Source organism: Dromaius novaehollandiae, chromosome 26 (assembly GCF_036370855.1).
Source record: "Dromaius novaehollandiae isolate bDroNov1 chromosome 26, bDroNov1.hap1, whole genome shotgun sequence".
In the NCBI taxonomy this organism is placed as follows: Eukaryota; Metazoa; Chordata; class Aves; order Casuariiformes; family Dromaiidae; genus Dromaius; species Dromaius novaehollandiae.
Window position 1 is genome coordinate 5488016 of NC_088123.1, and position 13049 is coordinate 5501064.

General features: G+C 43.0%; 1 protein-coding gene across 3 annotated transcripts in view; it reads right to left on the reverse strand.

Moving 5' to 3' along the window:
* Nucleotides 1–13049, reverse strand: part of DPYSL2 (dihydropyrimidinase like 2) — a 57507-nt gene that overhangs the window by 17748 nt on the left and 26710 nt on the right. For all 3 annotated transcript variants that reach the window (XM_026122311.2, XM_064497895.1, XM_026122314.2), the window contains 4 exons: nt 4053–4217; nt 2451–2512; nt 1231–1311; nt 286–354 (listed from right to left, as the gene is read on the reverse strand). In XM_026122311.2, coding sequence (XP_025978096.1) covers nt 286–354; nt 1231–1311; nt 2451–2512; nt 4053–4217 — 377 coding nt within the window. The remainder of the gene's footprint in view (nt 1–285; nt 355–1230; nt 1312–2450; nt 2513–4052; nt 4218–13049) is intronic.

Below are 13049 nucleotides of genomic sequence, written 5' to 3' on the forward strand. Positions count from 1 at the left end.
GGCATTTCCAAAGGTTGAATGAGGGCTGATGAATTACTTCCCAGAGGTGCTTCCTCTCCCAATACAGGGGGGAGGCTGAGGGGCTCCTAATTTGGGGGGAATGAATGAGTTTGTTAGGCCCTAGAAACATCGCTTAGTCTCCTCTTCTACTCCACACGGCAATACTGTTTATACCTAGGGTGAAAATGTATTTCTAGCTACATTCATCCCAATAGGAAGTACCCGATGGCAACACAGAAATGATAAAAATTGGGGGAGTAAATGCAAAGGTAGTAAAGTCCTCACCTCTTCAGGTCTGCTCAACACATGCCCTTCAGGTCCTGTGATTCCCAGTTCCAGGATCCTTTGCTGCTCCTAAGGCAGAGAGAGAAAAAGCAAGAAAAGGACTTAAAGCAACTTTATTTGTTCTTGCAACACTCCGAGCTGTCTGAAAGAAAGGTATAAATGAGATCCTAGACATCTGTACTAGCTAATGATCACATGGGGCTTTACATAATGGCATTAGAACCAGAGTCCTGTCCAACTTCCCCCGTGGAGAATAACCAGAGCTCTAAAAAACCCTTGCTGATTTGTTCACAGGAAGTTAGGGAAACTTTTTATTTTGATTTGCTTCACACGGGGCTCATAGCCCCTCAACTTTTACTACACATTTGGGTCTACAAAATAATCTCTAAGGCATGGAAAAAAAGTATCTCATAAAAAAAAAAATCCTGTAACTGCAGGTAACTTGGCCCAAAGACTCAGGTAGTCTTTTCCCCAGTCACACAATGCAGAAATCCTCTGCAGCTCCAAGCTTTGTACTTTTGTGACCCAATGTATAAAATGAGCTGGAGGTCAGATTAAATCCAAATATGTTATTAACATTTCTTTTTCATCACTGTCTAAAAGATGAACAGATCCCAAACATCAGCATCCCAGGTACTGTATAAAGTTATATTTCTTCCCACTGCCCCTGCTCTGAGTTATTGCAGAACATTTTGCTATATGCAGTGACTCCCATACAGACACAGTATTTCAATTATAGAAGAAAGATGAAAACCTGCTTTATCATTGACAATAAAAGGGGATGAGATTTGATGTACAGCTCTGTTTGCCTCCTTGATACAGCTATGCCCACAGAGGCAGTGCCCTTAAAAGTCTTGGTGATCTTCTGTTTGCAGAGAGGGATTTAGAGTTTAAACCTCTCCCAGTACTTTGCAGTTAATAATCCACAGATTAAATATGACATACCTCAGCAATGATGTCACCATTCTCAGCATGCACTTGAGCTGTGGCACCAATGTCCCGGATTACACTCAGAACCTCATATATCTGGAAGAAAGAAAATACACATCACAATACACAGTGAGTGCACGCTTACGTAGACACTATTATGTAGTATACACTCCAATTTCCTTTAGCATGCAGCATTTTACAGAATGTAAAACAGAAAGGGAAGTATTAACAAACATAACATGTGGTTTGCTGGATAGTTATGAGCCAGTTTTCCTGCCACACCTGACTTTCCTCATCCGTACAATCAGATGCTACTGACATGGCAAGAAGCGCTCTTCAAAAGCCAGGTTATTGGTATTTTTACCTCACTGGTGAAACAGGAATTGTGCAGGCCTACAGCTGAAGTAGTTTCAAAGAGTTCGCAGGGTTTCAAAACACTTCAGTTTCATGGTGTTTGGTATGAAAAAAACCCTTACAACTGATTTTCATGGAGAAGCTACACCCCCCCCCCACCGCCCGGGATAGGAGCAGTGCACTCCGAACATCAGACTGAGAGGGCTCAGGTTGAGTAACCCACAACCGATGCCTGCTCAGTCAATGGTCACTCATTAAAATGCTTACCAGAGTCATTAGAGATAACTGTCATACACCACTGCCTCCTACACTGTACCGCATGACTCCCAGGCATTCCTCTCCTCCCACCACATTTAGAAATATAAACTGCTCATTTCAACAATAAAATGTACACAAATGTATCCACTTGGATAGCAAACAGGGCAATTCCTTTTTAAGCTCCCGGTGATTGTAATGTTAAACCCAGAAAGTGGGTTTCTGGATCAGGATCAATTTCAGCTTACAAACACATAAAATAGTTATGCCAGAGATCCCACTGTCTTGCCCTGTGTCTAGGCATCAAGTAGCAATTTATAAATCTGCCAATCCTGCCACACTAAAGGGGCTGGAATAAACCCTTAGTTCCCTCAAAATGAGAGTTTTGCCATTGCTTTGCCTAGCCAAGACTTTCAGGCCTTTACTTAAAAAAAAAGATTACAAAGATTACAGATGGCAATCTTCAAACCAGAGTCGTGGGTGCTGTTACAAACCTTAGGTACTGTTACACATACAGAGATTGAAAAGAAGAGAATGACAGAGCCAAGTGCACTGATTCAACCCCTTATATTTGACTAATGCACAGCTTGCAGTGATGGAAGTAAGTGAACATTAAGCCTTCCTACCTGAGAATCAGTTAGCTGAAAGCGATCTTTGAAAGCCATGTAAACCAAGAAAGAGTTCACACCTGGTAGAAAGAGAACAAACAAATTATCTTTGACATACAAATTGCAGGCACAGATAAAGCTATACTGTAGCTCCATAAATAAGGTGACATCCTTAATAATTGAAATTAATATACAACATGTAAGACTGTAACAGTCTCGAGTCTGATCATCTTCTCATATACGCTAACCTTTATAATCTCTTCCCCATCACATGAATTGATTTTGTATTTGTCCAATGCTATGACCAGCCTGAACAATCCCTACTAGCTCTAGAAGCAAAACTACATGAGATGTCAGATGCTCAGCACTAGGAGGGATCTGTCCTTTCTTGCCATATGTCCTAACAGACCTGCTTCCATTGACACTAAAAAGAAACACTGGCAGCACCAGAAATAGACAGCCATCATCCTTCGCAGCATCCACACACGCTGGACAAGTTTATCTGACCATAGCCTCTAATGAGCCCACAGTTTCTTGTGGAAAGACATCCCCGTCATTCAGCCCCCCAGCAAGCAGAAATGATAGGTAGAAAAATAAATTACTTTAATCTGCTGTGAAATGTATACATGTGTGTACACACACACACGCACTCTTAACAGATCACAGTGTAAAGCCAGGATCTCCTTAGCCATGTGGCGTTTATTAACAGAGCTGATGAGAGCAGCGGAGCCTGCACTCCAGCCGTGGGGACAGCTAAACCCCGAGGCTTCCATTAACATTGAAATAAAAATAATTCTGTGGATTCAGCACTGTAGGAGGTTGAGTAAAAAAATAAGCAAAATATATTACACACACGCACGCACAAAAGCAGCGACTGGGCCTGGCTGCCTGGTCCCCCACTCCCTCCTGCAAGAGGGCTGGGAAATCTCTGGCTGTAGGCAGGCCCTCCTCCACCGTGCTTGCACTGACCAAGACAGGGACTTCTCCTAAGTCAGCTTTCCCTCTTCTCCGTTCTGCAGCACACAAGCCAGTAAAAGCCCTTACCCAACATGTGTGGGAAAACATTCAATAGGATGTAAAAGGCTGGTTTTTTAAACTACAAACAGGATGGAAAATTATTCTAGCCCGAGGACAAAACGTCAAGGAAATTAAAGAGGGGAAAAACCTATGAGGTCATTTTATTCAGCTCCTCTCCACCTTTACTGACCAGTACTGGATTGGTCCTCCTGGGCTTAATTCTTCTCTTGTTTACAACAGTTTAATGTCGGGAGCTATCACCTACCTACCCTAAGAAAAATCCAGCCATCTATGTATTTCCCAGCTCAAGGATCTGCACTGAACAAAGGTGCTTCTCTGCTTGGCAGCAGCAAGATTCACCTGCTGCAAATCACTGCTCCCTCATCGAACCCACTGCAGTGATGCTGGTTTGAATTACCCCCCTGGGGCAACTACGACAGCAGCTCTTGCTGTCTAAACCTTAACAAGAAGCCAGAATGGGCCCAAAACAGCTTTATTGGGATGTCAGAATAAAAACTTGCAAGGGCCAGTGTTCAAAAATGGGGAGGGGAAAGGTTTCCCTTCTGAACAGAAAGGGTTTTCCCTTCCCATAACTGAACTTACCATGATCTTTAACAAGAGCTTCCATTTCCTCCTGGACACCTTTATGCCACTCTGTGATGTCCACGTGCAGAGAGTAGTCACAGCAGGATTTGCTGTCTGCCCATTCTCGCCACTGGTCAAATGCAGTCAGCAAACTGGAACCGGGCTCGGGAACCACGTGATCAACTGGAAGAAACAAAAGCATTGGTAAATGGCCGGCACGATAGCTTTCCTAGCTGGATAAGAAGCAAAGCGAGCTTTGCACAGGCTGCTGGGAAAAAAAAAAAAAGCATCCCCTTCCCCTTAAAATATACAAGTTTGAAAGACCTGGTTTCTAAAGCCCTGCATCTGAAAATGCAGCCAGGATGCTAATTACAAAGCAAAAACAGAAGGAAATAGTTCAATTACTACAGCCTGTCTGACTACAGCTGTTTGTGAATGGAGCGAATGAAATTCCTAGGGCAGCAAATAGAGAGTGCTGCAGAGAGCTCTATAAACACCGCTCCCGTTACCTCTTAGGGCAACAAATAAACAGTGACACAGGCAAGATCCCCTGTGAGCATCAGTTAGCAGATTTCAATACTCAGCAGCTCCTATTCAAGCAACTCCTTTGTCTGTGCCTGTGGAGATGCTAGAAAAGGTATCTGAAGAGTGCAAAGATGTATTACTGCTGGCACACGTGGAGCGACAACCCCCTGGTTGTCCATGCACGTGTCAGAGCTGTTTTGTGCTGGGACACAACCCAAACAAGATGACCTTCCATGAGGAGCATACAAGTGAGGCCTGGAAGAAGCAGGACCAACAGTCTGTCACACCTGGAGGGACACCTGCTGACAAGACAGTCATGGCTGCTGCTTGGCATCTGTTCAACCTGACGCTCGTTCTAGCCTAACACCTCGGGTCCAACGGCAGCTGGGTTCATAGGACATTCCACCAAGTCCTACAGTCTCAGACCAATCTCAAACAGTAACAAAAGAGATTTGACTCTGAAGGTTTAGTATCCCAACCAGTAATCTGAATAATATTCAAATTTTTATTTGAATGCATGGGATCTCTAAGATCTCCCCTGGCCATGAGGAAACAAAAGAAGCAAGCCAGCACCTCAGAGACTGAGCTGCTGCTGCGAGAGCAAGAAAAGCTTGCAGGACTTCAGGGGTTACAAACTGGACAGGCACTGCTACGGAGGAGGAGAGCCCTGCCTTGATTTTACATCAAATCACAAAAAAGCTGCTTCAATTATCAGCAAAGAAATCCAAGCAGTTTATTTTTAACTTTACTGATGAGTATCTGGGCTGCCATCAGCTCAGCAGTCAGATCTAAATCACAGCTGGAATAAGAGATGAAGTCCTTGAGCCCTATTCACTTTCTGTGAAGTACAAAGCTTTCTTCTCCCCCAAGCAGACATATCAACCTAGATTTACTGGGTTTGCAGTGTCTTGAGACCTAGATTTACACTGAGACCTCCTGACCTGCTGCACAACAGTATTGCTCTCCCGAATGACTCATGAGGTTCAGCCGCCCAAGTCTGTTATGACGTTTCCAACATGTCTGAGATGTGCAAATACTGTACAAAGTCCAGATGATTACCAAAAACAACCCTCCCTCCCGCAAAGCTCTGCCCACCACCTCTCCCTTTTGCACAGGTGGCTACATGACAGATAACAAATGGCAGCTGAAATATTTGTGCTTTTCTAAAAGGCTTGTGCTTGCCCCTGAAAGTATCACACTAGCCGGCAAAGGGAAGGATATGATGCATCCCCAGTACAGCTACAGCTTTGATCAGCGGTGGCTTAGGGGGTCAGAAGCGGCTGCTGCCCTTATTCCATCCAGTGTGGCAGCAACCTCCACTCAGATAGCATCATCTTCCCCATTAAAAAAGTCCCTGCTCTGAAGGAAAGCTCTGAAATTTTCCTGGAGGCTGGCATCAGATCAAGGATGTGCTTTTCACCACCCAAAAGCAACTCAAATTTAACCAGCCAATAAACTATCCTGTTTGAAGAAACAGTCATTCAATGTCTCTTCCACGAGCTCCTCCTCCCTAATGGTCAGAAACCTCCCACTAACTTCCAGACCAAAATGTTTCCTGGCCAGTATGTAGCCCCTTGTCAGTCTGCCAAAGTTAATCTTTAGCTTAAATAGCATTAACACTAAGGAGGAAAAATAACTTTCTCCCTGCGTTACCAATGGGATTCAGAGAAAACCCAGATCGCAAATGGCCATTGCCTTAATACAAGAGCTGTCTTCCTCAGTCCACTAATTAAAAAGCCAAAAAAGTCCATTCAATCTCTAACATGCCACAGTGATAAATTCATCTCTACCAAGATGAAAGGTGCCATAACAGCTCTAGCAACCCTGAAACAGCCCATGGTCTATGGGCACAGGGAAGCTCTGCCAGAGGCACCAAGGAGTTAACACAGCGCAGCCTTCACAGCCCAGCACCGAGCCCCTCGGAATGACTCTGGTGTCCAGGATCAGAGCTTTATCACCAGCTTATTTCATGCACTGCCCAAGTATGACTAATGGGAGTTTGCAGAGGGAGTGGGAGAGGGGGTAAGAGAGCTCTATCAGATCTTTGACAAAGTCAAACCACAGCTGGTTATAATAAGGATAAGGGATGGAGGTAGTGGTGCACATGTGCATGAAAGTCAGCTCTGGGATTTAGGAATATCTCATATGGAAGCTGTGCTGCCGATACATCTCATAGCAGCTCCCTCGAGCTCACTGATAGCCAAATCACCCATCATCCTCATCAAAATAGAACACAGTATGTTTCCATAGCAGCTCTCCGCCAGGCAAATATTACTAATCAACCACTTTATAGTATTCACATTGAAGAAGTCAGCAAGAACAGAGCCTGAACGTGCAAGGTAAACCATGAGCCTTCAAAAGCCTGTCATCGAACGAGTGCAAAGAGACTCAGAGAAGGGACAACGTGGTACAGCGTATCAGGCAACAGTCACGGTGACAGGCGCATCCTTGGACAGAGGCTCACGTGATGGAAAGGGCAGTTGCAGCAGCTCAGCACCAGCGCCTGACACATGGCAGCCTGGAGCAGGAGGGAAGCTGTGCTGCCGCAGGTGAGGCAGCCGTAGCAGCAGACGAGCATGTCTTGTACTGAGCAGAAGACATGAGAAACATGAACGTAAACCCAAAGTTGTAGTCCAGGGGTAATTCAGATATAAACGCAAATGTCTCCTCAACTTTCCCATCTCTTGCTACAATGGAGGAGGTGTATTACATTGCAAGATCATGACCTACATCCCCACATACTAGGGCTCACGAGTGGTGCTGTTATTTTTCAAATAAAAATATAATGGCTAGAACCCAAATAAGTATAAATGAGCCTAAATCCTTTAAAGGAGGAGAGTCAAGATATTTTTTCACCTACTATTAAAACAACTAAGAGCTCAAACTACTCCTGCATATTGGCAGGGGTAGGAATCGCCCACACACAGCTCAAATGATGTTCTCCTTCCAGCCCTCAGGCAGAGCTCAAGAGCTCAGAGTAAAACAAAAAGCGTTTTCTTTAAGGTTGCTGGGCTTCAGAGCAGTACAAAGCAGCTGATGAAAGCTCCATCCGCTGCGTTCCCACAGCCCTAGGTTCTCCAGATGACCTTTGGGTATGATCGGCCACAGGACCATGGATACAAGGTCTTCTGACCCACCAAAACATGCAGCAAACCCAGCCGTGGAGATCACCCTAGAGTCTTCCCATGTGAAACGCAGTGTGCTGTCCTGACCTCCCTGAACCATTTGTCTCTAGGGAACCCCACTGCTTGCACTGCCCTGTATTTCGTTCCTTCATCTCAGATACCAGGAATGTTCAACTCCTGCAGCAGTCAGAATGGCCTCGTGTCCGTAGGATGCACTCAAGACAAACTGTTGCAACACAGACTGTTGTCGCCCCTTTACTTTCTACACCACTATTGCCTTGATCTCTCCTTGCTTCCAAGCCCAGATGTTTTCTTACTGTTGTTGATTATTGCTGTGCAAATGATGTCAGCTGCTGAGGTCTGAAAAGGAAGTTGCCAATTCAGTTTAAGCTCAACGCTTGATCCAAAAAAAGAAACAAAAGAAAGAAAAAAGAGAAAAGGAAAAGATCATTTAAGTATCACTTCATCATTGCTGAAGCCTTCAAAGGAGGAATTAAATAGTCTGTGGTCCTTACACTGGCTCCCTGAATCAGACTGAATTTCAGACCTAATCCTAATGCTTCTCTTTATTTAAAATATACTCTCAGCAAGTTAAATGGTAAAACCAAGGCAAGGATTACAGTGAACCCATCTCCTACTTTGTAGCAGATAGATGACAGCAGAGAAATGCTGAGTGGAAAATCAGCCTCACTGAATTGAACACCAGAAGTCAAAGCAACCGAATTCCTTTTGCACCATCTTGCATAAAGTTAAAGTCAACGTTTGCCTGACTATAGAGGGCTGGCACAGGGCTATCTGTACAACTTGATCTCAAAAAAGGGAAATATAGGGAACTTAAATGAGGCATGAGTTTTATAATGATCCCATTAAGAATGGGAATATGGTTAGACTGAAATTTTGCTAAAAAAAAAAAAACACTATTTTTCTTCTTGCAAATAAAGGAGCAGGTCCGCGGGCAGCGTACGTCAAAGCCAAAGCCACATCTACACACAAGCAGGAAGCAAGTTATTTTACATCAGCAAAGTAACTGCTTTACAAAAACCAGAATCTTGTATTTTACAAATTAGATAATTTTTCCCTTCTTGAGATACTAGCAAGATTCCAAACTGAGTGGATAGTCTGTCTGTCTGTCTTCTTCCCAGACAAACTGAGAGCTCACCTCCCTTTGAAAGGCAATGGGATTTGAGCACCTGTGTGCCCAAATGCCATGAGTGGTCCAGCCACAATCACTAAGACTCCAAATTACCTCTCCGATGCACCTGGTTTTGCTCTCCCATCATTACATGCCATTTCACATTGCTTAGAAGGTGGAGCTGTTCTTACTTAAATATTTCAGCTCCCACCCAGCCATCATCCATGGCTGTTTTTCTGTCCGTCTCTCTCTCTGTCATGATCCCTCACTCCTCCTCGGGCAAATTAATCAGCTCAAGATTAACAACAGACAATAAGCCCAAGTGAGACAACAACACTAACCACTGTTAGCTTATCTGTGTGGCTTTAATGTACCAGACCTGGCACTCGGCCAGACTGAAATGTTATGTGTCCTATGAGCCCAAATGGCTGAATACTGTGGGGGAGAAATAACAGCCATTTCTACATCAGACTCTTCGTGTTAAATGAAAGGTGAAGGCAAAAACCGAGAGGAGTCGATTCAAAGGGAACTTTCCGACCATGGGGAAAAATAAAGTAGCATTAAGTTAACATACGCATGAAAATCTAAATAGGATAGAAGAAGTGACAGTGTCACTTTAAAAAACGCTAGCATTTGCTAACCACATCACTAATCAGTGCAGGTTATTAAGGGCCGGCTTTAAAAAAATCTTTGTTCTTCACGTACCAGCTGCATTTTCTCACTTATTTTAAAAACCACACGAACCCACTGGCTGCAGAGCACATTTAAAACGGTGCCAATCTCAACTTTAAACAGTAGCTTTATAAAATGCTGCATCACATCCTGGCTTCTTCTCACAGACTCTGATACACTGTGGCCTTTTAGTCCCTTAAGGGCTTTTCTAAAGCACTAGGATACGCGGAGCTCTTGCTCAGCTCCTGAACAAGGGGGCAGTTTGAGAACCGAGTTAGCTATTCTGCGTGGACACGAGGGATCCCACCCAGGAGACTGGGGAATCTAACCAAAGCCTCAACGCTTTGAGACTGGAGCTATAAAAGATCCCATATGAAACGTCCCTGGCACTTTGAAGCTCTCAAAGAAATGCAATTTAAGAGCCATGCCTTTATATTTTTGACTCCTCACTAAGCGCAAGAGAAATTATTGTTGTTCTGGACCTCAGTGGGACAGCTGAATTCAGCTATTGGCCTTGCATTGACTACACGGTTTTATTTTTTGGATGGATGTCCTCATGGGTGCGGATTAGCGCGTTTTATAGCTTCCTGGTATTGTAGCACGTTCAGTTTTTTTCTTTTTTGCATCCTGCCTCATTTGAACAGGCCTTGGCTTGCTAACAGCCTCTTCCTGAAGTTTCTATTAATAGCCCTTGGTTCTAGCTTTCCCCTATAAAGCTTTATTTCAACTTGTTTAATTAAATGTCATCTAAAACATGTGTGAAATTTTTCTCAGTCTTTATCTAATGAACACCACTACCAAGAAAAGAGAAAAACTGCTTGATATGGACCACATAAAAACCAGTTAGGGTCAGCTGTTACAAAAATTGTGTATATAATAAAACCATGTGTGCAGGGTTCTAGCTGCTATTATAAACTGCAGTTTTACACATTACTTCAGTCTCCTACTAGCATTAAATGTGCCTATTGTTTAGGAGGAGTTTATAAGGTGTAAATCCTTAACATTAAGCTTAACTGTTAGCAGGCAGATTTCCTCAACCAAAAACTTTAAATAGCAGTTTGATCGTTATAAACACATCTGCCTTTTTAATACTACTTAATCTTCACAGCAACTGCACGCGATGAAATCTGGCGAATTTATTGAGTTGTACATTCTGTCACAAGCCATTTTATTGTAAGATTGTAATTAAATTCAGCCATGGTAATTGCACAGCTCCCTGCTTAGGAGTCTGCAGTTGTTGCTAGTCTAGGGCTACAGCAGGATTTGCATGGCCCTGGTGTGAATTGGGAGCAATGCTATGAAAGCAAGCGGAATAAAATCCACAGACGTGAACTGAAAAATCAGGCCCTTGACTGAGCCAAGAAGCTCCACAGATTATCTCAGAAGCAAATACCTTACTTCATCCAAAGACCTCAAACTCTCAGCCAATGAGATGCCCAACCCCTCTTAGTTAAATATCATTACGACTCTTTTACAGGTCAAGAAAGTGAGCTACAGAGAGCTGCCTCATGCAGTGACAAAGCTGTTCAAAAACCAGACTTCCCAGCAATGAGACTTTTGCTCTAAGTATTGAAACATGACTCCTAGCTCACTGGATCTGTATCGATTTAGGCTAGAAAGGGACTTCAGCATTTCTTGAGCTCAAAAATGCCAAATCAAGCAACCTAAAAGACCCTCATATCTCCTATATTCTGATTTCATATCCAGTTCTTCCTCTAAACCATGCTCTGGCTCATATTTTGGATATAGGACAAGAAAGGATAGCAGCAAGATAGCTTTTAAGATAACTATCTTGCGTACTTGACATATTTAAACTGATGCTCTTGACCTCACAAAGTTAAGGAGAATTCTAGTGAAGAATTTTCTTAACGTCCTGGATCCAGCAATCAGATTTTGGGTTTGCACATTCGGGGGTTTTTATTTCCTTTTTCTTTTTCTCTCTCAAGAAAAGATAGTGAAATCAAATAACTAGTGCTGAAGAGAAAGACAGCTCTGCACAGAACAGCATTTACCACTTCGATACAACCACGCAATTGTTTGTTGGTATGTGTCTGCTAAACTAATACAAGAGGAGGCAGGCTAAATGACATCACATGTTGTTTTCTATCACTTTAGGTCCAATTTGTTAGACACTACGAAGAAGAATCAGAAACTGGACCAGATTCAAAAGGATTAGACATATCTGCACTACAGTGATTACATTTTCAGACTGCAATGTTCTGTTATTCCCTCGCTGATGTCATGCAGATACTTCATTTGTCTTTTTAGCTGTCTGATTAGAGCCAAAATATGAATAATTATTTAATGCCTGTTGGACACAAATTTAAAGAATAGGAGGCCATATGTCCAAACAATAATTAATAACCCTCTTCAACAGTTGGAATGATTACACACTTAGATCAGAGTAAAAAAAATAATTCCTTCACAGTGCAGGTTTATTATACATCCAGCTAGGCTTGCATCACAGGAGGTCACCATGATAAAGGAGAAAGAGAGCCAAGTTCAAAAGAGATCTCCAAGTGATTCCAAGACTTATTCTCTCTTTTAGGCATACTCCACAGTTGAAGCCCATGAAAAAGGATGCAGGACTTCAAAGACTTCCATATAAATTGGTCTATAAACCTTGAGGGAATGGGATTGAGTAAACTGCTGTTCGTAGCCATGGATTTAAAGTCAAGACAAAACACAAGTATAACAACATCCAAAGGGGTGAAAGTTTGACCATAAACAAGAGGACAAAAGACCAACTGCAGCAGTTCTGTCCCTCTCAGGTCAACAGAGCTATATGCTGCCTGTCAGGCTTTTTCCACTAGCTGGGAAGCTGGAGCAGTTCTAGATCTGCATCGTTGTCACTAACAGATTTTGGCTTCTTGGCTTCACTGCATTCTCCATGGCTGTCTCAGGGGGCATTGGAGGCAAAGAGGAAACAAACTGCACCACGGGAATTTTTACAATGGAAATTTATGAGGGTTCTGAGAGGGCTTTATATTTTCAGGAATAAAAAGATGAAATTTGTTTCCAACAAAATAAGTAAAATGCAAGGAGTTCTGAGGCACATATGGAAGATAAATTCTATTAACAGCTTACGACAGAATTAAGGAGAGGGAGGGGGGAAAGAAAAAACAAAACAAAACAAAAGGACCTGCTTGCTGAACCTGTCCTTTCCCTCTGTATATTTGCCATACAGAAATCTCCCCTCACTAGACAAAGACTACAAACTCCCTCTTCTCACGGCTATGATAAAGTTGTATCATGCTTTGGAGAAAGAGGTTTCCATCAGTCACCATCGTACCACTTCCATTTCTGTTAATACATTAAGGGTCCCCATTCTGTTCTCAGTTAAGCCATTGACTTTGATGACATTAAAGCAGAATTACAGACAACAAAGCAAGGGCTGAATCAGACTCAAATGTCCATGTATCCACATACAGGACTCATTTTCTAACAAATCTATTCTGCACAGAGATCAGTCGGCACTTTCATAGCGCACATGCCAGTTTTCTGAACACACTTGACTGTCTGCTGGGGTTTTGTTTGTTTGTTTTTTAACTTACAAAGTAA